Source organism: Aptenodytes patagonicus, chromosome 6 (genome assembly GCF_965638725.1).
Source record: "Aptenodytes patagonicus chromosome 6, bAptPat1.pri.cur, whole genome shotgun sequence".
NCBI lineage: Eukaryota > Metazoa > Chordata > Aves > Sphenisciformes > Spheniscidae > Aptenodytes > Aptenodytes patagonicus.
In genome coordinates, this window is record NC_134954.1 from 12745743 (window position 1) to 12767779 (window position 22037).

Below are 22037 nucleotides of genomic sequence, written 5' to 3' on the forward strand. Positions count from 1 at the left end.
ATCTGAAATGAGGCGTTTCATTTCCCTGTGATTCTCCTGAGAATCTCAAGCCCAGCCACGAGACAGGCTGACCAAGGTGTCGAGCGATCGTGTTTAAGATGATGTTTAAGAGCAGAAGCTGGAGATGACCCCTTCCCAAGATTTACATGCGCTAGAGCTAATTACAAATGACCAGGGGAAAGAGTAGCTGTAGGGCTCGAGAAGCGAGAACCGAGAAGCTCGATTGCCGCCGTGCGTCATTAAAGCCGTGCACGCATGGGGATTGTTGGTATCGGCAACCGCAGCCACAGCTGTGCTTCAGGGAGCTCAGCCCAGCACAGGACTGATGCCGGTGGGCTCAGGGGAACACATGTTTTCCAGAGGGGTTTGAGTGTCCCCAGGAACTTAGAAAAGCAGAACGGCGTGCAGTGCTGCTCAGGAAACCGGTGACTGGGCAAACAGGACAAACTGCCCCGAGGGATGAACGAACAGAAACGAGGCCAAGGAGAAACCTTGGTCAGAGCAGTCAGGAAACCTTTCCTACATGGTCAGCTGGAGGAAGAGAAATTTAACAAGGATATGGGGGCTGTGGAATGCCCTGATCTGCTGCTGGCTTGAGTGATACGAGTATGTGCCTGCTGCAAGGCATTTTTATAACAGAAAGGAAAACGCACAGAACTAACATTTCTTCCCTTCTTTGGACGGTAGGAATGTTTTAATTGAGAAATTTGTTTTAATTACATTAGGTGAAATCACAGTCTATTTTACAAGTTCAGGGTAAGAGGATGTGTGGACCAGTTACACAGAAATCCAGTGAAAGGATTAAAAACCTACAACATGAGAAAAATGAAAAGGTTAACTTAATCCCCCAAAAATGAAACGCATTGAGAGTTTGGTGTGAGTGGAAATGGGAGATTATACCAGGATCCAGAGAAGTACAAAGGATGAGACTAACATAATTTACAGTATTGGTTCTGCATGACCATCGTTTGCCCGTGTTCAGAGACAGCCTCTATTCCCCAGTGCCTCGCTGAGCAGATGGTCCTGTCTCTGAGGGTTTGGTCTGGTCTTGTCAGAGGAGAAAGCAAAATAACTGATGGGCAAAGGTCACAACCCACGTTGAGCTGGTCCCCAGGGTCACCGCCTACAGGAGTGTCTTCCACTGGATAGTCGGGGGGTTCTGCACCAAGAACTGCATGGAGGAAAACTAAACAGCTCCAAAAAGCCCCATCTCAAACGTAGAAAAGTCTCACTCTGGAAGTGCTTACGAGAAGGTCGTCATCATAGAATTTGGTTTCTATAATAACATTACCACTGCGGAAGGAAAAGAGGAGAAAGAAGAGGTATTAGAAGAGTGCATGAACGGTAGAAAAACGACTGCTTCTCTCAATGTTCTCACAAGCCTGGGCTGACATCTTACCCCCCGCAACACGAGCTTTGGTTTGGAGCCACATGCAATGAGCACTGTGTCCTGATCTGGGAGCCATCATCTCTCCACTGCATTCCTACATGGAGCAGTTCCCCCCATCCCTCCCTTGTCGCCCCCTTTCTGGGCACAGTACCACGCAGGCTGCAGAGTGCTCACAAACAGCAAACTTCTGCTCACTTCTATTGCTAAAAATAAACTAGCAGTCCCAGCACCTTCAGGCCCCTCTCTCTTGCAGTAAATCGTGAAAACTGATGGGAATTCTTTTTTTATTCCCCATCTCTGTCCTCTAGTGCTGAGCAAGCTGCTTCAACCAACTTAACATGTCATTTCCCTCAAGAAGTGCTTAAATGCAAACGCACAAGCATATTTTATACAAACTGCAACGGAAATGTAGATTTGGGTGTGACAAAAGCTCTGGTGATTTAAGTTGCTGACTTTGAGATTTCAGTAGACAAAGGTAAGAACTTCGGGGTCACTACAACACCTGGACACCTGAGCAGTGTGATCTGGCCACGTCAAAATAACCTGGCTCTTGAAAATCAAAGCAGCAGTTCCATCTCCACTGTGGCTCTTGGTATCTGTAACACCGGCAAAGCTAAACATGGCAAGAGCGTAAGGTTTTTGCTGTGGCGTGGACAATGCTTGAATTCAAATGTCCCGGAACATTCTCCATCTGATATTTAGTCATCCTGGGAATCCTTTGCGCAGGGTGCCTTGTTAGCACCAAATACCCCATCTCCGTTCTCTCCTGCTATGGAAACATCGAGACAAACATGAGGTCTTTGGGAATATCAGAAAGTGAGGGGCTCTCCAAGTCTTGGCAGCTGAAAAAAGCTGATTTATTTGGGCCACAAAACCCCCTTTGGGTTTCTTTGGGCTGGTGATTCTACTGAAAAGCCTCAAGAATGACTTTAGGACACCTCCATGAATAGGAGAGAGATCTGGGCTGCCCACTACAAGTGGACAGACTCCAAGGAAAGAATGGGACACTGGAAAATCCTCAAGGTCACTTGAGAACTGGACTCTCATGACTCCCAGTCCTGAAAATGCCTTGATTTCCCGAGATGGTCAAAACCAACTTGTCAGATGCCTTTGTTTCTTTACTCCGATTCCCAAATCTGGCTCCTCCTGTACTGACTGAAAGCTGCCAGCTCTGGGAGCTGAGGACGTGTGTAGCACCTACGAGGTTCTGAGCAGATTGTGCCAGGGAGCACTATTCGAACACCGATGCTCTCTTCTGAGTCCGCTATCTCTCTGAAATGTGCTGTGAATAGAAATCAGTGATGGTAGTTCCCATCCCGGTGCCTTCTCTATGCGACTGGCTTTCCTCCAGACAGGGAACAAGAGGGAAAATGCTGAAGAGGAAGGTCTTCCAGAGGACACAGTGACCTTGCAGTGAGACTGGCTGCTCCCTGTCTGCCTCTTGTTGGCAGGAGGATTCCCATACCCTTCTGTCTCTGCTGGCAACGTGCTCCTCGTGCTTGCCAGCACCCATCTAGCACTGCAGGGAGGGTGGCTTTTTGTCAGTGATTACAGCTTCCCAGGGGCCTCCCTCAAGGAGCCTTTTCCGTCATCCCACCAAAGCTTGTACTTTGCTGTCCACACTCAGAGCAAAGCCCAGCATGCATTATTCATAATACTCAGAAGTCAATGTGCAAACAGCGGCCAGGTCTAGACGTTTCTGAGGAAGGTGTGTGAATCCCATTACAGGTGACTGTAAAATGACTGTTTCCTACCTGTTAAGGGTATTTTATCCCCAGATACAACTCTATATGACTAAATGCATAGTTTATAATCCAATGTAAAAGACACAAAGCTTGGCAAAATGGTACAGTGATGAAACAAACGCTAGAGCAGCTCCTGTGAGTGATACATTGCATGAAAAACAACCACCTTGGACAAGAGTCAGTGATCAATAGCTGAATTTGAAAATGGCCCAAACATCTTTTTTTTTTCCTGGATGTAAGACGTATTAAGCTGCAAAGCATGTTAAAATCCTTTCACGGTTCACCTTTCAAAAAAATTAAGCAACTCTAATAAAGGATCAGTTCCACTTTCTCCAAACTTTTATTGCTATATTAATGCAAATTGGACCTATGGGAAAGAAGGTAATGAGGTTGGCTTAGCCCCTTTTATCTCTCAACAGCTAACAGTAGTGAACGGTGATTCAGAGTTGGTAGCAACTCCCTCTCTTCATTCCCACTGTGGCCCCCAAGGAAATGCCACACACGGCTTTTTCTTTGCCTGCTCTCAGATTCTGTAAGCCCAAGGCACTCACGTTAAAACGTTAGCTGGCATCATCTGTGATTCAGGTGCTGCCTCTATCAAGGACTGCCAAGTGTTTGTGGAGTTAGGAATCACAAAACCGAATTCAAAGAACCATTCTGCAAAGTAAAAAGAAGATCCAGAGGCACTTGAAAGAAGATAAAATCCACAAATGGTCCTTTTGCTTTTCACCTGACAGGCTGGGGAACTCCCTAAACTGTCCTGCTGCGCTGCCAACATTTTACATTGAAATTACTTTGTACAGCTTAAACTGCACCGAACCCTGCCCTCCTCTTAAAGCAGATACTCCCTTTCTAAAATAGCTGATGGTAATGATAAAGCCACGCCACTTCCTTAGCATTCAGTGGAAATTTCATCACACCTAATTGGGAACAGGGAAACCACACTCCCCCTCCTGCAGACATCCCCCGCATCCAGCTGAGACTAAGCGTACAACTGGTTGCCCAAAAGACAAGGCGCCCAATGTTTTATCTCCCACTCCTCCACCCCAGATTAATACTACAGTGAGGGAGATCAGATGTGCAGCTATGGAGTCACACGGACAATAATTGGTGGCACTGCTGTAACCAAAGTAAACCAGAGGCTCCTTTAGTCCGGCCTCCAGTGTGGTGGTGGCCAGCACTAGGTGCTTCTGAGGAAGATGCATGAATCCCCATAATGGGTGACTCTAAAATAACCTGTTTTCTTGCCTCAGGCAGCCTGCGTTGGATTTATGCCCTGAAGCATGATTACCCAGATTTTTTGCTTACATAATGAAGTGTTAATACACTTATGAAATGCTATCCCTAATACTGTGGCCCAGTAGTCCTGACAAATGAGTGCTTCAGTGCTACTCTGAAAAATTAAAATCACCACCCATTTGAGTTTCTCTAATGCCCGCCACGCTGGGGGTCGCTCCCTGTGCTGCAGCAGGACTGCACACAGAGCAGATGCATACCTTCTAGACACTGCCCTTTGAAATAAACTTTCTGTTCCAGTCGGAATTTTTCCATTTGTTCTGCTGAGGAGAAGTTTAACTCCCGAGACACTGCTTTGCATTTCAGGATTTTTTTAGGAACTCGAGCTGTGAAACAGATAAAGAAGCATTATTTGGACACAATAAAACAAACCCAGCTGCTTCAGGTGCTGTTATAATATACTTTGAAGTAATGATTAGTGCTAGTACAAGATCATAGTAGCAGGAGAAATGAAAACACAAAGGACTTTGTTTTTACATTTGCAGGAGTGAAATCCAAGATGCAAATCGGTTAAGTACCTTGCCCAGAGCCAGGAATGAAACTTGTGACAGAACCAGGGATACAACACTGATCTCTGAGACTCCTGGTTCCTAGCTGTTTATTACTAAAAGACACAATTCTTCAGGTAAAAATATGAGATGCAACTTAAAATTTTACTTTAGGAAGTGTGTTGAAGATCACAAGCAGCCGAAGGGCTGCTTAGTACACCAAGCATGTTAGCCCTTCTCACTTCTCCTTCCCTTTCAGACTGTGCATCTCCAGCAAACCACAAACGGCTATTTCTCAGCCCAGCAGCACTGTTTCAGCCATCTCACATAGCTCTGAAGTCGTCCTGTAAAAGTATACAAAATGTCTGTTCCCCAAACACTGAGACCCACTGAGGCAGTGAAGTCAGTACCAAACTAGAGAGTTTAAGAGAGAAATTTGGCAATCCGGGGTATCTGAGCTCTTGCAATGGGTGAGACACCAACAGCAACTGGCAAACTGTACCTAGTAGATACTTCATAAGGCTTTTTTTAGAGGTGGAGGAGTCAGAGAAGGGACAGTTTGGGAGCATTGATTAATATGCTGAAAGGTCCTAATCAGGAGAATACGGGGGGGAGTCAATATACTAAAAATCTCCCAAGCCCATCATACTTCAGTGGTGTGATTGTACATAATCCTTCCTGCATATTAGAAAATGTTTCATGTAAATTTATTAGAAATAAAGAGGGGAGGGAATACAGCTGGCATGTGCTTTATGAGCCAAACTGTTCCTAAATGGAAAACGTATCAAAACATCCATGAGCAGACAGCAGGCTGCTGTTTAATAAAAAGTCTACCAAACCCCAGGCAAATCCATCTAATGTAGAACAGTTTAATGGAGTAGGACCTTGATATGAAACCAATCTAGAGAGCTGGAGGGTTAGGGAATGTAAGCTACCATCCTATCCCATGGAGAAGTACACAGCCCACAGTTTGTTTTAAAAAAAAAAAAGGTAAAAAAGAAAGTTAAAAGTGTAAGGGAAGAGTTTTAAATGTAAAAGCTCTCTAATTATTTTTAGTCTTTTTTTTTTTTTTTTTTCAGCGTAGAAACCTGCATGGCACCATCTTTTACTGCCCTCACATGTACAGGCTACAGCCTGTTGTGAATAAACATCCCTTTGCAGTTAAGTGTAAAATGACTTCTGCAATTTAGTAATTACATTTCTTTCATCCCCAAGACAGACTGCTGAGAATGTTTGCTTTAATATTGTAAAACTACAAAATAAAAGGTTACTTTTAATAAAAGTAGGACTGTGTAGTCTTTAAACCCCTGATCTAAGAGATTTTAGTTGATATGTATACCATCAAGCAGAAAATTTTAATTGAAATTATTTATTTTAAACTCATTTTGCTTTTATACCTCTTTTTCTCCATTGAAAAGATAGAAGAGAAAGAAGTTTCATTCTCATCATTTAGGACCATTTTAAAACATGCTGAAATGCAGGTAAGCATAGACTTTATCCTAAATTTAGTGCTGCTTTTTGTTAACCTAAGGATATACTATACCTGCACATTTATTTAAGCACTTATATAGCTAACGTACATTTAGTCAGATACTTAATTCTGATTAGATTAGAAAGTGATGAATGACACATTTCTTATTTACTTAGCAAGTCATTTTGGGTCCAACTGCATTTAGTTAGAAACTGAAATTAAATTAAAATATCTGTATCATTATATTTCATATAGTTTAATAAAACTACCTTAAAAATTTGGGACGTGTAAGAAATCAAGCTGTCTTAGCCAAACTTCTTTTATATTTCAAACTACATCTTTTCTTAGATAACAAAAGGATTATTTGTATTTCCTGAATGAAAGCTGGCTGTGGTGACTGGGAACAACACTGGGGATTCTACAAGTGCTAGACCTCAGCAGCTTACTCCAAGATTTGCTTGTATATTGGAAGAAACCAAACTTTACGGATTTGCGTCTCCCAGATTGCCTCCCAGTTTTGAATGCACTGTCACTGAATTGACCCGACTGGGTACATGGAAAAGCTCCTGCTGTCAAAAGCTGGTTTAGATTTCAGGTGCTCAGGCAGTGATTTGTACTACTTTCAGTGGTTTAATGTTAAGACTTCAGCAGCAATCCAATACCACATTAATATTCTTCTTATTTAATCTAAGTGGTAATAGAAAGTTTAGGTAGTAATACAGTATCATGATTTGAAACTTAAGAGTTCATTTTTTAAAAAAAACTGTACTTAAATCAAATAGAAGCCCTGTTTAAAAAGCAAATAGAAGTCCTGTTTTAAGGGAATATATTTTGTTCACTCTGCTACATATTTGATTCTTTGTTTGCTATGTCTAGACTGTGATTTGCCCTGAATGGCCACAAAACACACAAACACAAGTGCTATAGAATGACTTTGAGACACATATGGCCTTCATTTTAAAACAATTATTCTGACTGTTTGCCCTCACTGTTTCTGTTGCAGGACTGTACCAGCACCGCATTTCCCCACACCTTCTTTTAATTCATAGTCAGATTATCCTCCTTTGTTGGACACCTCTCCCCTTTCTTAGCCCATTTATTGAGAATAATCTATCCAACTCAGCCTTCTTTTCTTGCTAAGCCATACAAAAACGGCTTTTTTCCTCTCTTCTCCTAAGAAAGACCATCCTCCCATCCGTAATCTTTTCAGTGGCTTCTCCTAATAGCTCTTCTCTGCACCTGTTCTATTTTGCAGTCATCCATCTTCTAGATGGATTACTGAACTGCACACCAGATAAGGTCTTAACAATTCCTTGTACAATGGGCATTAATCTCACGCCAGAGTATGCTTTAATTAATTCCCCAAGCTCCTCTGATGGAGGTGAGGGTTCCTGTTTTATATGTGAGGAAAGTCTGAGACACAGTGAGGTGATACGATTTGCCAAAGTGAGAAAGATGGCAGGAAGGAAATGGGGCAACACAACAAACCCTCATGAGACACAGCTCCAGCTGTCCTCTCTCCCCCAAAGCACACCTTTCTGTAGTTTGCATTGAACCAAGGCAGTGCAACAGTCTGTTGAGACAGAATGAAGAGGATTCAAAGACTAGCTATGCGTCCAAGGAGAAGCTTTTGCAGCACAAAATCTGGGGAGATTGGGAATACTTTTGGCTGATTTTCTTCTGCTTTCTAAAGCCTGATTCCTCATTTCTCCTAGGTCTCCTGTTAGCTGCTGTGGGCATGCCAAACGTTACAGTTATATCAAGAAGGCAAAGCATCACTAACCTGCAATTTAAGAAATTTAGTATTGAACTGATGAATTACCGCATTTCTTTTGAAAGTTGTATTTCAATTCCTTTCCTATAGGTGTATTTGAAAGGGCTGGAATGCTTTTCCTTAGTGTAGGTATCTTGTATGGTAAGCATGAGTAAGTATCTGTTAAGGCCTATCAGCAGAACTGTTTGCTGTTACCACTGGTATGAGAACGGGAGTACAGGTTAGCAAGGCTGAAGGACACAAAGCTTAGAAAATGCTCTTAGTAATCACTGAGTCACAGCTTTGCTTTCCTCTAGCTCTGACCTGCAACCTCTATTCCTGGCATCAGGCCCCTCTTAAGCTGAGACAACCTACTACTGGTCCTAATAATGAGCTCTTGTCATAAAGCAGATGAATGTTGACTGGGGACCAAATGAGGAAAAGGCAACTTGTTTCTCTTGCACCTTAAGCTCACTTTGAAGCCAAGTATATTGCTGGAAGACTACTGGACTCACAGTGTTTTGCCACAGATCTTCTGTACACTCTCTGGGCAGAGAAGGATCTTTATACGCTGGTTGCCTCCTTCAGACACAACAGATTTTCCAGTTTATGGGAGAGGTAAGTCCTAGTAGCGCCAGGCAGAACTCAGTCCTTGATGTTTAACCAAAAATACATCAATGTCACCAGCATAATTAAATGATCAAGTTCACTCCACTTACTGGAGATCAGCTATGGTACTCACATAATAGAAAAGCCTTCAAAATTAATTCAGTGAGGTCAGACTCTTCACAGAGCCAAAGCAAAGCTCTTGTCCAGGGATGTTACCTATCACAGTGCTTTGTCACAAATGAGGAAGAGTAAGGGACAGTGAAGCCCTCTGCTACTCAGCGAGTTCAGAAGTGGAAGGGCAACAGGCCTTCCTAGCAATGGTAGAGGGACAGAAGAGCAGAGCAGATGTGCCGTGTATGCCATTTTAAAGCAGAGGTCAAATTTAGTGCAGGAGAATATTAGGACAGTTGTGGCCAGGCAAGGTAATAACTGTGTATGCTTCTTCCCCACTGGTTGTCCATTTGACCTCTACCCTGACTAAACCCTGTTGTTATTCTGAGAAAAGTCAATATATTTTTATACTTTTCATTTTGGAACCAACCTAGCAAAGGTTGGCCACTCATTCCTTACCCAGCTGCGCTCCCCGCTTAGCATTGTTTAACTTGTCCCCTTTGCCAGCCACTGATCCACTCCCACCCTTCTCCACGTGTCCCCAGGTTATTGTGGTGAAAGCCTCTGAAGGTGTGAAGTCACAGCCAGGACATCTGTCCTTCAAAGCAGGGGTACACTGGCAGCTCAGGCGACCCAGACACAGAGCACCACCCAGCCCCAAAATGCACAGTAAGGCGACACACTACCTTCATGCTCCACTCCAGGTACAGACAGGTCTTCTGTTCCTTGCCAAAGGATTTTCCCTGTTTCTGCATCCCGCAGGTTCATCCAATTTCTGATTGGGAAGCAATTAAGGAAAACAAGCTATCTACATCCCTAAATGCTGTGCCTACTGTTCTTTGCTAAGCCCTGAAATAGGCTACTCCAGCTGAGTTTCGATCATGTTTTCTGATTCTCAGGAGGCCAAGGACAAGAGACACTTTCTCCCAGAAAATAAATGAACAAACCAGCCCTTGACCAGAATGAATGCAATGAGAGTTGTATAGTCACAGACTTAGTTTTCACTTTAGACTGAAGCTTGTTAACCTCATTTATAATTTTCCATTGCTGCTAAAGGATAAAGGCAATGTCACTGTGCTGCAGAGAAGCAAGAACATTACTAGCAATAACAGATAATTCTACACAAACAATTGCTGTTCTCCAGCATTTGAAAAATGCTAGACAAAGAAGTGCTTCCTATACAACATCAGAAAAACACCTGATCAAGCTTGTTTTCCTAGTTTACAAAATATTAATATCAAGGGTTGTTCTATTGCTGTTGACCTGGTAACTGCCACTCACGAGAATTCTTCAGCTGCTGAGCACTAAGCAAAGAGAGATCCTCTCTTTTCACTCTCAGCAAGTGAGGCTGTGCTAGCTTTCAAAAAGCCCAGATCAGTGAATTAGTCATTAAAGTTATAGGCAAGTATGAAATACTCACATTTTCAAAGGGACAATTAATAATGATCTTAAGCACACCTTTGAAAAATCTCTCCCATAATGTAACTCAGACATTGACACATCAGAACAAGTAGCCTGCACACTTGCCCGATGCCATTTTGAACAGGGATATAGCTGTCAGTGAGCCCGAGGCCCCGCAGCAGCCTCCTGCTCCACAGCTCACCAGAGCGGCTCTGAGGAGTCACCAGCACAAATGTAAGCAGCCTAAATAGAGCAGGATCTGTGAGATAAGGCCACGCAAACCAACACCTTTCCAGGTGTTTCCTTTTGCTGGTTTATGGCAGTGCACCCTTCGTACTCAGTACTTCCTAGACAAGATACTGGAAACTATCTGGGAGAAGGGGAGAGACCAACTGCTCAAAGAACCAACTGGGGAGGTAGAGTAACATAAGGGGGACAATATGGACCTTGACGTGGGTATAAATAGGAGCTGTCAGAGATATGCATATTGAACTCATCCTCTAACATACACAGTTTCCAGGCAGACTCACACAAACTTGTCACATTGATCAAAGTTTTCCAGAGCTCCAGGGAAGAAACAGATGCTTTAGCAAATTTTGTATTACAGGGTAACATTTGTTTTAAAATTATGTGTGTGGAGGAGTGAAGGGAAGATGGCTGCTTCAGTGCAGATGTGAGGAGCCTTTCCCTTCCTGAAGGCTGGCCAGACTTTCCATGTCCCACTGAAAGGGCAAGAGGGAGGAGAAAGGTGGGAATGCACGTACAGGGTCTGTTTACACAGGCATGGCCTTACAGCTCCCAAAACTTAGCAAAAACTTGGAGCACGGGAAAAAGGGGCATAGGGCAGCCTGCTCATGTCCTTCTAGACTTGTTCTGTAGCACATAATATTTACCTCTTGTTCTGGGATTAAGGCAGGGGAGAAAAGGGAAGAAGACGGAAAGCATCATCCCTGGAGGGCCCCATATGCCACCTCCATATCCTGGCAGAAAGCTGGAAAGTGGAGATCTCTCTTCAGCTACCAAACAAAGGGAGACGGGGGCTGTAGGCAGGCAAGTCAGAGAGAGAAAATGAGCAGCAGCATGGCAAGAAGAACCTGCAGCAGGGCTGGGCACTTCATCTGGTGCTGGCTGGAAAACTCAAAGTCCCCAGCCAACGCAACCCACAGGATGGAACCGCCCCAACCGTAATTTAAAGTGTCCAAAAAAATCCACCATTTTTAGATACACCTTCCCACAGACAAACATACAAACTAGCCAGGGTGAAGCTATTTGCATAGAAAGCAGTGTGCAATCTATCAAATACCATGTACGAGGGAAAAACAATAAATGAGACAATCCGAGCATCTCACTGACAAATTCATTTATCTTCACAACACCTTGCAATGCAAACACTCTTGACTATTAGCAGTACAGTAATTTAGTAACTTAGGCACTTGATTATGAAAAATCTATATTACTTTTAAAAAATTATCCCTTTCAGAAGTATTTACTTGCTGTTTGTTCACTATCAGTATCAGTGGGAATTACGAGCTCACAGGTCCGGCCATAGGCTGTGTAGTGCCAAACTAAGCAGTAGACAAGGACCTCTGAACTGGAGATGAAACACTAACCAGAACAGAAAACCCAGCATTGCACAGGAACTGATCCAGCCTCCCAAGTGCTATCCCAGTACTCTAACGAATAGACCATCTTCCTTTTTCCTTGCCATGCCTTGCCTTGCCTTGCCTTACCTTCCTGTCCCTCTTCCCTTACCAATTTTTGGAGTACTCTGAAATCATGTTTGCGATTTTCAAAAGTATTACATTAGAAGTGCCCTTCAAAGACTATACGTAGCCTCACAGCTTAATTATTATCCTTACTTGAAATACATAGTTATAGAGTGATAGTAACCTACTATTTCTGGTGAGAGAAAACACTACTGTGGACTACTGACCTCTGTTGCTTCTTCCTATAAGGATTTATCTCTCAATCCAGTCCAAGAGAGATCATACAAGTTACGTTGCCATGCTGAACAATTTGGGGTGTTAGACTTCTATAAAGTGCTATCAGACTTTATTCTGTATTGATGTTCCACTGTAAGAGTAAGTCCATGCAGGACAGCCTGCCACATGCTTTGTATTCTGACTGTCAAATTAAAGCTGAAGAATAAAGAAAAAGCTCAAGACTATATCCCTGCTAATGAGAGCATGCAGATAGCAATGCATGCCACAGTTCCTAGAAAATATCTTGTATTTAAACAATCTGGACATTGCTAACCCATGCAATTTCCATATCAAATGAATAAAGGTCTAATGTCAATGTAGAAAAGGCATTCTGGCCTAGACAGATGCATGTGCAGGTTCAGGACATGGTTTTCCAACTTCTGCAAATAAAAAAATGAAATCAATCTGCTATTCAGAGTGTATACACAGAGTTAAAATATGTGGATCCAGACATATTTTAAGGGATCAGAATACTCTAGACAGTTCCTAAGTTTTTTCCCAGTAACTAAGCATTATTAAAAGGGAAGAACAAATCATCGAATCTTAAAAGTGCACACACACAATCCTATTGGAAAAAACACTTCACGTTCAAGAGATTCATTCTTTTAAAAAAATAAATGTTTCAAAAGAGACAGGCATCTGAAAAAAATTTCCTAAGTCAAAATTGAGATCATTTATAAAACTTAACTGTAATGGAATTAAAAAAAAAACGCAAAACCCATCACAAGTGATTTTTTGGCAAGGGAATACCTGACAAAGCAGCAGCTGTACTGCTTACCTAGTTAGTAGCTTATCATACTATTTCTGTCATCTTGGATAGAAAGGCTGGTGTTAGGACATACCCCAGAGTGAAGAAAATGGAGATCTTGAACCAAACCCCTACACACTGTTATCTTCTAATGTGTTTAATTGGTTTAAGATTCTTCCATCCCAGCACGAGAGATATTGTTACTAAAAATAAAAAGTGCTCCATCTTCCGAGCAGCAGTGGAGACCTGCAGGCAGGATGAAGAGGGCATTTTAAGTATTATTGAAAAGGAGAAAGTAAATTAATATAGGTTTAACACAATTAGTCTTTCTGAAGAGGCCCTTGTCAAGCCACCTGGCAGGGTAGCTAAGGAGAGCAAGTAGAGAGCCAGGCAGTTACAGCTTTGTGAAGTTAACATATATGAAAAAAAAAGGAAGAACAATAGTATATTCCTAATTCAGCTTCTCATTATAAAATCACAAGAACACTCTTACACCATTAAATTTTCATTTTCCTGGATTTTCTTTTTTTTCTGTAGGAAACAATGTCTGATTTAAGACTCAATATACCCTTCAATCCTGAAGGCAAGGAAGGATTAGGTAGAACAGCAGAAGGAAGGGTGTACTGTTGATCTATTTATATTCCACCACTTATTGGGTCAGCAAAGTCTTACATAAAAGCTTTGTAGTAGCTGGAATTTGACTTGCTTTATATACATGACATGAATTAGCTTCCGCACAGACCTACTTTGCTTAGCCTGATGAAGGGAAATGGTTTGTGCATTTCTAAATCCAAGTTTTGTTATCTTGAATACCTCTGATCTCAGAACAGAAATTCTTTCTTTTTTGTATCTGTCATAGACATCACTCCTTTCAAACAAATCAAAATATACATACTTATCTTTAAGTGCTTTAGCGTTGCAAAAGATTCCCGTGTATTACTACACTGGTAATTAAGAATAACCTTGAAGGAAGAGAATGAGTACAAACAAAATTAATCATTAGAGTAGTATGGAGTTAAAGAAGTTCTGCCCCAATCTCCCTGACTATTATTTGTATGTTGCAATGTTTAGCACTTTTTGAATATCTCAATGGCTGCAGCAAACAGTAGGTGTCATTTCTTCCATTAAAATGGTCCATTTTTCATGGATTTTATTCCTTGCTGTCTACACCATTCTAAAACCTTAGGAACTGCTGCACTCTTATCTTTCATAATAAAAGCAAGCCTAATGTCCATAACCACTCCTGGAAGGGAAGGTCTTTCATCATCTTTGCCGGCTTTTTTTTTTTTGTACATGAAATGCAACGTTAAGAACAGTTCACTACATGCCAGATGCAAACAGGATCTCAACGATTACATGTTAATAAGAATTTTCCTATGGGATAAACGACAGAGAGAAGGTGGAGAAGGTGGAGGTAAAAGCCCTGAACAATTCAGATTTACATCTCTGTTGCAGACCCAGAAAAGATTCTGATTGGAACTGCCCAACTTTCACTCCTGATTTTACACTGTCTGTCATGAAAAGCAGACACAACCAGGCACTCATGACATGGGCGAGCATGTTACTTTAAAGAATGTTACAGGTAAGTAAAAATCAACCTTCAGGGATTATATTTTTATCAGACATCTTTTCCCAGAAAAATATTTGCATCTCAGTTGTTTCAATCCAGTCTGAGGAGTAAGGACCAAAATAAGTTATGCAAAATAACTACCAAAATATAGGATTATGAAGTAGACTACCCAAACGGCCTTATGCTTCTACTCCACTCATGCCATTCGTTCTCTAATCTTTCCAATCTCTAATCTCACGTTTTATTACAACTCCCAAATCCCTCTTCCACAGAACTCTTAATCGTGTGCTTAAATTTAAGCATATGCACAGACATTCTGCTGAATCATGTCCTTGAGTTCACTCTGTTCGCACTCAAGAGAAATGCTGCCGTCTTTGGTGTTTAATAAACCTCAAGTATACATGTTGGCAGTGCGTTAAGAGAAAAGGAGCCTTTCCTCCTAGCCTAAGGCTGAAATTCAGTGCAAAATCATATCTGAAGGAACTGAATGAGCGTCCATTCATTCTGTCTAGTAACAGAAGTACCAAAACAAACACACAAAATGGAAGCTATTCCTCAAACATTACTGGAGCCTTTGGGTATAGCACTGTCAACTTCTCCTGCTTTCGACAGCAGCACACTCTCTTGGGTTCCAGATCAGTCAGAAAGCATGCTATGACAGCTCTTACAGGAGCAGGTATTTTTTAAAGCTCTGCTATTATAAACCAACTCTCCTGGAGTGACACACAAGATATGGGTTACTGTGCTTCTCCAAATGACAGGAGGTGCTCGGTACTGGAAAGGTGCTCTATTAAATCCTCAAATGGAAGGAAGCCAATTATCTCTTCAAAGCACTCCTGACACTCCTGTACTCACTGTAAAAGAGCCTGCTTTTAAAGTCTCCTGCACAGAACAAATTGCTGTGCAACAGAAGCCAGGGAGATCCACAGATTAATGTGAACCACATGACAAAATGCAGCAAAAGTCCTCAGCGACCAACAACGTGATTTTACAGCAAATTATGTAATCAGAGGGATATATTTAACAGCTATAGCATCATAGCAACAAACCCAACACAATATCATATAGTCGTATACTTTATACTTCCCTTTTTACCTTCCCCCTTACATCTTTGCTTGCAGATGCCATCTATATGGATCTTATATCACCACATATTTTCATCTAACATCAGACAGTCCTGGTAAGCTGTTCTTGGCCTGTACTTGGAAAGATAGTCACACATACTACTTGAATACCATGTCAACCTTACCTTGATTGTAACAGAAAATTGTGCTAATAGGGCAGAAGTTAATATTGCTACATTATATTATATTAAGTAGACCTCAGATCATTTCTGCTATGCAGCAAGGTTGGTCCTGTTGTTAAGCTACAGTATTCATTGCTACATGTCACATTCTCCCTATAAGAACTTAGCAAAGACACTCTCTGCACCTTGGGTAACCATTTTGAAGATGAGCTATGTTCCCACCATGAAAATATTTCCTGCTTGAACCTCCTAATATATATTATCTTATCAGGGCTCATGTTGAGGCACACCGCAAAAGTCTACAACAAAAATGCAGCATAGGTCAATTCGTAGTCAGATCAGCTGCAAAGAGATGCTAATCAAACTGGAGTAATACAGAAGCCATTTAACTTGGCATACTTTGGAAATGCAGTAAAACCACGTCCAACGTTTGCTAATAAAAAATTTATGCAGACTATCCAGTTTAACATCTGTGTCTTTCAAACAGTTTAGGTTGAATAATACAATTATTATTCACTATTTCCATCAAAAAGGAGAATTAACATACATCTCTACTCCATAGCATCCTAGTGACGTCACATAGCAGAATAAGGCACAGAGTTTGCTTTCAGTTAGTTTACATTTAATTTTCACTCTTGCCAACTTACTGTCTGAAAATACTCAGCGTGAAATCTCTCTAAATCTTACATATTTAGATCAGAATTGGTGACACCTGTAGTAGGCTTAACAAAAGCAGGTTCTTGTACATAAACAATGAAGATGGAGAGCTCCTAGGCTCTGGAAAGAGAATTGTCCAGCATGGGCAGGCAGGGTGGGAGAATGTGTTTTGTTTCTTCAGTAATACACAGCAATATTGCAAACTAAGCCAGGCTTCCATTTCACTGACTTTTCCTCTCTTCCTCAAACCAAAGGAGCAAGAAACAAACGGATGTACATTTTGAAGGAAAGAGTTACAGACCTACTGAGATGAAGCTAAGGGTCATCAGGAGGGAAAAAGGTAAAAAAGAATAAATTACAGTGGTTTGCAAACAGCTAAACTAGGGACAGATGTAGACACTATTGTTTCAAGATTTACCCCTCTGTCCAGATGAGTCTAATCTTGTAGATGCTTCACACTCTTTCAAATTCCAGCAATTTTTGTCACTGCTGAGCAATAGGAACCAATTTAGGCATTTGCAAGCAACCTTTGATTTCTTCAGACAAAAGCAACAATATGTGACATTCCCCAGCAGCTCCTGCCTGCAGCAGATGAGAAGTCTGCCTTGTGACCCCGACGTACCAGCAGAGGCCATGTAGACAATGCTTCTGGAGCACGTGCTAGGCACTTCTCTACGAACTAAGCTCAACCTAAAAAGACTAACCACTTCTAAGCGCCAAAAGAAAATACCTAAGATTTGAGATCCCTAACAACGAAAAGTTAAAACAAAAACCAAAATGCACTTGCGGTACATAGAATACAATGTTGTTTAAAGTGGGAATAGGCTCCAAATCAAAACTACACACACAAATCGCCAGCTTATGGGGCAGGTTCTCCTGTCAGAGGGAGCAAGCTGCTTTCTGTGCCAGATCTGTGGAAGTGCTTTGTTTGCTACTATTAGAAATGTGTTTTGTTTCCTCTAGAAACAGATGTTAAAATGGTTCCTGGAACCAGATAATAGTGCCAAAATAAAAGCAAGCTGAAGCAATGTAGTGGTTTTATGCTGATTTCTGCTGCCTATGTTTTTTAGGCTTTTCTTTGGCTTCCCTCAATAGGCTTGACAGAATTCCTTTATACCAATGCCTCAGCAGGAAAAACAATATGCGATCACATCTGGAGATTGCTTTACATCCTAGGTAGTAAAACAATCAATAACTTAGAAAAACTCATCATTGCTTGCAGACCATCTCAGAAGCATGAATTGCACAAAGAAAATTATTTTCTCTTCTCCAGTGCAATAACACTCAACTCCTCCTCATCTTCCCTGCGTTTTAAATGGATCTCAAAAATTAGCATGTTAGAAAAGCTTGAGCTCATGCTAAGAACCCTTTGAATATTAACATAATTAATGTCATCATCAGTAATACTCTGAGTTTACAGAAACAGCAGGTGAATCAATGGGAATGATGTATTCATCCCAGAAAAGAATGTGACCTTTAAAATCCATAGGGCTTTATCAGAATGCAATTTTAAAGTGGGTTGCTTGTAGCTCAGTGGAAAGAACAAAACTGAATGTAACTAAGGAGAACACTAATGGAGGCACCACATACACAAGGGAAACTAAAAATACAACTGAAACATAAAACACTGGGACCTCCTTACAGAAGACGCCCCACCTATATCAAAAGGTGAGGCAGCTCACAGGACAGCTTGAGAAGCCACTCCAAGGAATGCTATGATGAGGGAGAGGCAATTAAAAGAAGAACATTCCCACAATTTAAACCTGGCAGAATAGAGATTTTTTTATCCAGAGTGCTTAAAATTAAGTTAAATGCTTTAAACCCCAAAACAATTTGGAATAAAAAGTGTGCAATTCAGTTTGCCCACTTTTTAATTCTAGCACATCAAACAATTTTCCTTTCTGCAAGTGAATGCTGAAAGTGATTCAGTGATTGAAACAACTTCATTTTGTCTTAACTACTTCAGAACATTCAATCATTTCAACACAGCTGAACTATTATGATAATATTTCAAGGTTCTCAGCAATAAATGAACTAGAGGGAGTTTCATGGAAATAATCTATCAGGGTGTTCTGGTGAATAACTTCATTTTCATAGATGAAGTTGTAACCAGAGGCCCTCAGCGGAATTTACCTCCCTGTAAATCATTATGGCCTATTGTTCTTTACAGAGTTGAAACGCAGGATGTCATGACAGGCATGCAACGAAATTAGCTTTAATGGAATGAGGTATTTTGAACTTTGATATGCCTCTTTATTTTATACCATTATTCAATTGTTTTAAAATATGCATTATCTTGGCTTGCTTATAAAGGAAAGCTTGGCTTGATTTCATGTCATTTTTGCAACACTGTAGGAGTGGATTTTTTTTTTACATATCTAAATGTATCTTCACACTTCCCCATACTGACAGGGCACAGACCCGAGCAGACGAACAAAGACTTCTTTGACCAAATTTTTAAATGGGATAAACATGGCTGCTTAGCTGGTGTTTTCATATAGTTTCACTTGAATGACCAGTAGCCTTGTGTGAAGTGTGAAAAAAAAACCCTAAAAGGCTTTAAAAAGGCAGTTTTATATAGCACTGTTTGTGGCCAGTCAATGCCTTTGTTCCTTGAAGGCCTCTGCAATAATTTCTCTATTGAGCGAAGTGATGTTTATTGAAAACGGCATAGCTGAGCATCAGCAGGTTCCCCTGCTGTTCAGTTTATCTATCCTCTGAACTCCAAGCAACATCTCTGTCTGAAAGTGTCCCCCTGGTAAAATAAGCAACTGACAACACAAAAAGCCTAGATGACTTCCAACTGCCAGTGCTTATGTTGTGACTACATGCTTTTTCCCCCATTAATGTTTGGTTTTTTTCTCCTTCTCCTCATGTCTCTTCTTACAGAGCTCTCTAGCACGCCAGCCTATTGAGCTCCAAAAACTACTTCCAATAATCCATAGATTTATCAGATTCACGTATTTTAGAAGAATATGTAATTTACTGGAGGTATTAATATATCATGTACGTCTAAGTACAGATATGCAGATTGGAAATTGATGGGAAATGGGGCTTTGGCATGAACTCATTCACTGCGCTACCAGTTTGCACAGCTTCATACTGTCACTATCATCTACCCCAGACAGGAGACGAATCCTATAATTTAACTAGAAGGATAGCATGTCCCACTAAATAGGCAATACACTACAGCTCAGTGACTAATAACTTAAACAACTCCCAGTACTATGCTGTGCTTCAAAAACTTCAAATGATGTTCTCAAAGTAGCTTTTTAATAACTGCATATTGTAGACTGGGAAATAAGCACGAAGACTTGCCCACAGCCACACAATGAATCAGTAAGAGAAGAGGAAAGAGATCTCAGGAGGTGTTTGGCTTCAAATCTCATGCTTCAATAGACAATACTGCCTCTCTCTTTAGACAGCCAGGAACTGTGCTCTCTAGCTAATGGAAACTCTTACTCTAACTTGGAGTAACTTTGCAGTAGCACAGATTGCTGCAATCATGCTACGGAGCGGGTGCCAGTGGTTCCTTTCACTCCGTGTTTTTCTTGCTTTTGGTGGTTTCTCATTCACCCTAACTAGAAAGCAGGGTGGTTCTGAATCACTGCCAAGCATTACTAATGGAAGTGGGGAGCAGGAAGGAAATAAAGATGACTGGTTGCAGAATTAGAAGTACTTTTTAGTGTCGAAAATGGCATATTAAAGCAGGACAAAAAATAGATGTATTAGCTCTGACAACAGAAGCAAAATGCTTCTAGCTAGAAAAATGAGTAAACCTCTGAAACTTATCAATAATATTCTTCGCCATTAAGACAACTTAAAAACATCAGAAGTATAAAATAGGAGAGTCATGGGGGAAAGTACCACATTTGTTGCTTTCTTGGTTCAGTTTAATTCAAACAGAGTTCCCATGAAAATGCTTAATTTCCTTTTCTTTTTCCTTTTTAACTCTGGACACTCAAGCATATTTTGAGCTCAAACAAGGTGCTTCAACGAAGTCTGCATATGGGTCATGCCTAATATCACAGGTTGTTTCTTTGCTCATTTGAGACAAGTGGTCAGCTAAGTTAAAAAATCTCCCCCACTCTAAAAATTAGAGATGCCCCTGATACGTGGTTTCTAATATGCTTTTATATACAAGTCTTCTTCCCACAAAATTTCATTAGGTATAAAAGGGAGCCCAATGAATGAGTGGAAGCACAGCACTTCTTCATGTATTCAAATTCTCCTAAAACCTAAAAATGGCCAGTTCCAGGAACTGTAGCAATAATTTTGCAAAATGTAGTCAGCAGTTAATCTGAAAGGACAAAGTCTTAGGACAAATGCTATGGCTGTTCATTGCTGGCAGGGATAGGCAGGCAGCATTTTGTACAAAGTGACCATCCATTTTGTACAGAATGACATTCAGAGATTATCGACTAAAGGACTCTTAAGAGCTTAACCAATATAAACATATTTTGTTTAAGTCAGAACAGCCTGATATCACCTTCACTACATCAGCACTCTCAGCACCAGACTCCTTGAACACAGGCAGTCAGTGGTCGAGCCATCAGTCTAAATTTCAGAGAAAATGCCAAGTCTTGAAGTTGTTTGGTTAAAATACTAAAAATAAACTCTCTGTGCTAGGCAGAGTTGTGCTTCCAAAATGAATGAATTCATTACAAGGATCAAGGATTACAAGGATCCATGAATGGACCCGTAACACTGAGCTATTCCCTTACACTGTTTTGTAATGGAACTGTATTTTTGGACTAGCTGTTTCCATATCCAATGAAGCTTCCCAGAGTTGGATCACAAGCAGGCAGCCACTACGGGGAAGTGTCCACCCTGTTGCATCTTGCCTCGTTTCCTTTTTTCATTACATTCTTTCAGAATCTGTTGGGATCAGATTAGAACAAGGTCTGAGCAGTCCTGGAATAAAAAACTTCTGGAAAAAAGCATTAAGTTCCAGCAGCAAGCTTTTCCTAACTTAACTTTGCTTGAAAAAGTTTCCAGTAGTTCCAGCCTCACCAGCTCCAGCTGGGAATGGGTGAGGACTCATTTTTTCACTCATACTTGTATTGTTTTTATGCAATCTATTAACACATACAGTTTAACATCTTAGTGGGAAATCTTTCAAATCTTAGATATCTAGCTGTAGTTGAACTCCTAAACATCAGGCTGCCATTTTTCCTTTCACAAAATCCCACGCAGAAACATTTATATTTGTCTTGATGGATCTCCTCTATTTGTGAAGGATGTCTGAACCTATCTGATCAGATTGCTTCACATAGGCCAATTATAAGGAGAAACAGCAGACCTGTTAGCAGAGACGCACACTGTGACTATACAGCTGGCACCCAGATGGAGATAACCAGCCTGGACGGATCTGGCAACCCCTGCCCAGAACAACTCCGGTGATTTAGCACTGCACACCTCAGCACCATAGGCCAGGAATACAGGCTAATGATAACGAGACAGGCCTGCACACAGCCAGCCCAGATCTAGCAGACCTTCAAGTGTTCAAGTTCCCTACTGAGCCTCACCTGTGAAATTTTGAGCTTCTTCACACTTTGGGAGTCACTGCC

At 41.2% G+C, this 22037-nt stretch overlaps 1 protein-coding gene across 1 annotated transcript in view; it reads right to left on the minus strand.

Moving 5' to 3' along the window:
- Positions 1 to 665: 665 nt before the first annotated feature.
- The window catches only part of PDE6D (phosphodiesterase 6D), a 39904-nt gene continuing 18532 nt past the window's right edge, over positions 666 to 22037 (minus strand). Inside the window, exons 2-5 of the mRNA XM_076341187.1 lie at positions 9550 to 9638; positions 4632 to 4757; positions 3687 to 3792; positions 666 to 1293 (exon numbers count right to left, since the gene is read on the minus strand). Of these exons, the coding sequence (XP_076197302.1) occupies positions 1212 to 1293; positions 3687 to 3792; positions 4632 to 4757; positions 9550 to 9638 (403 nt within the window). The 3' untranslated portion in view covers positions 666 to 1211. The remainder of the gene's footprint in view (positions 1294 to 3686; positions 3793 to 4631; positions 4758 to 9549; positions 9639 to 22037) is intronic.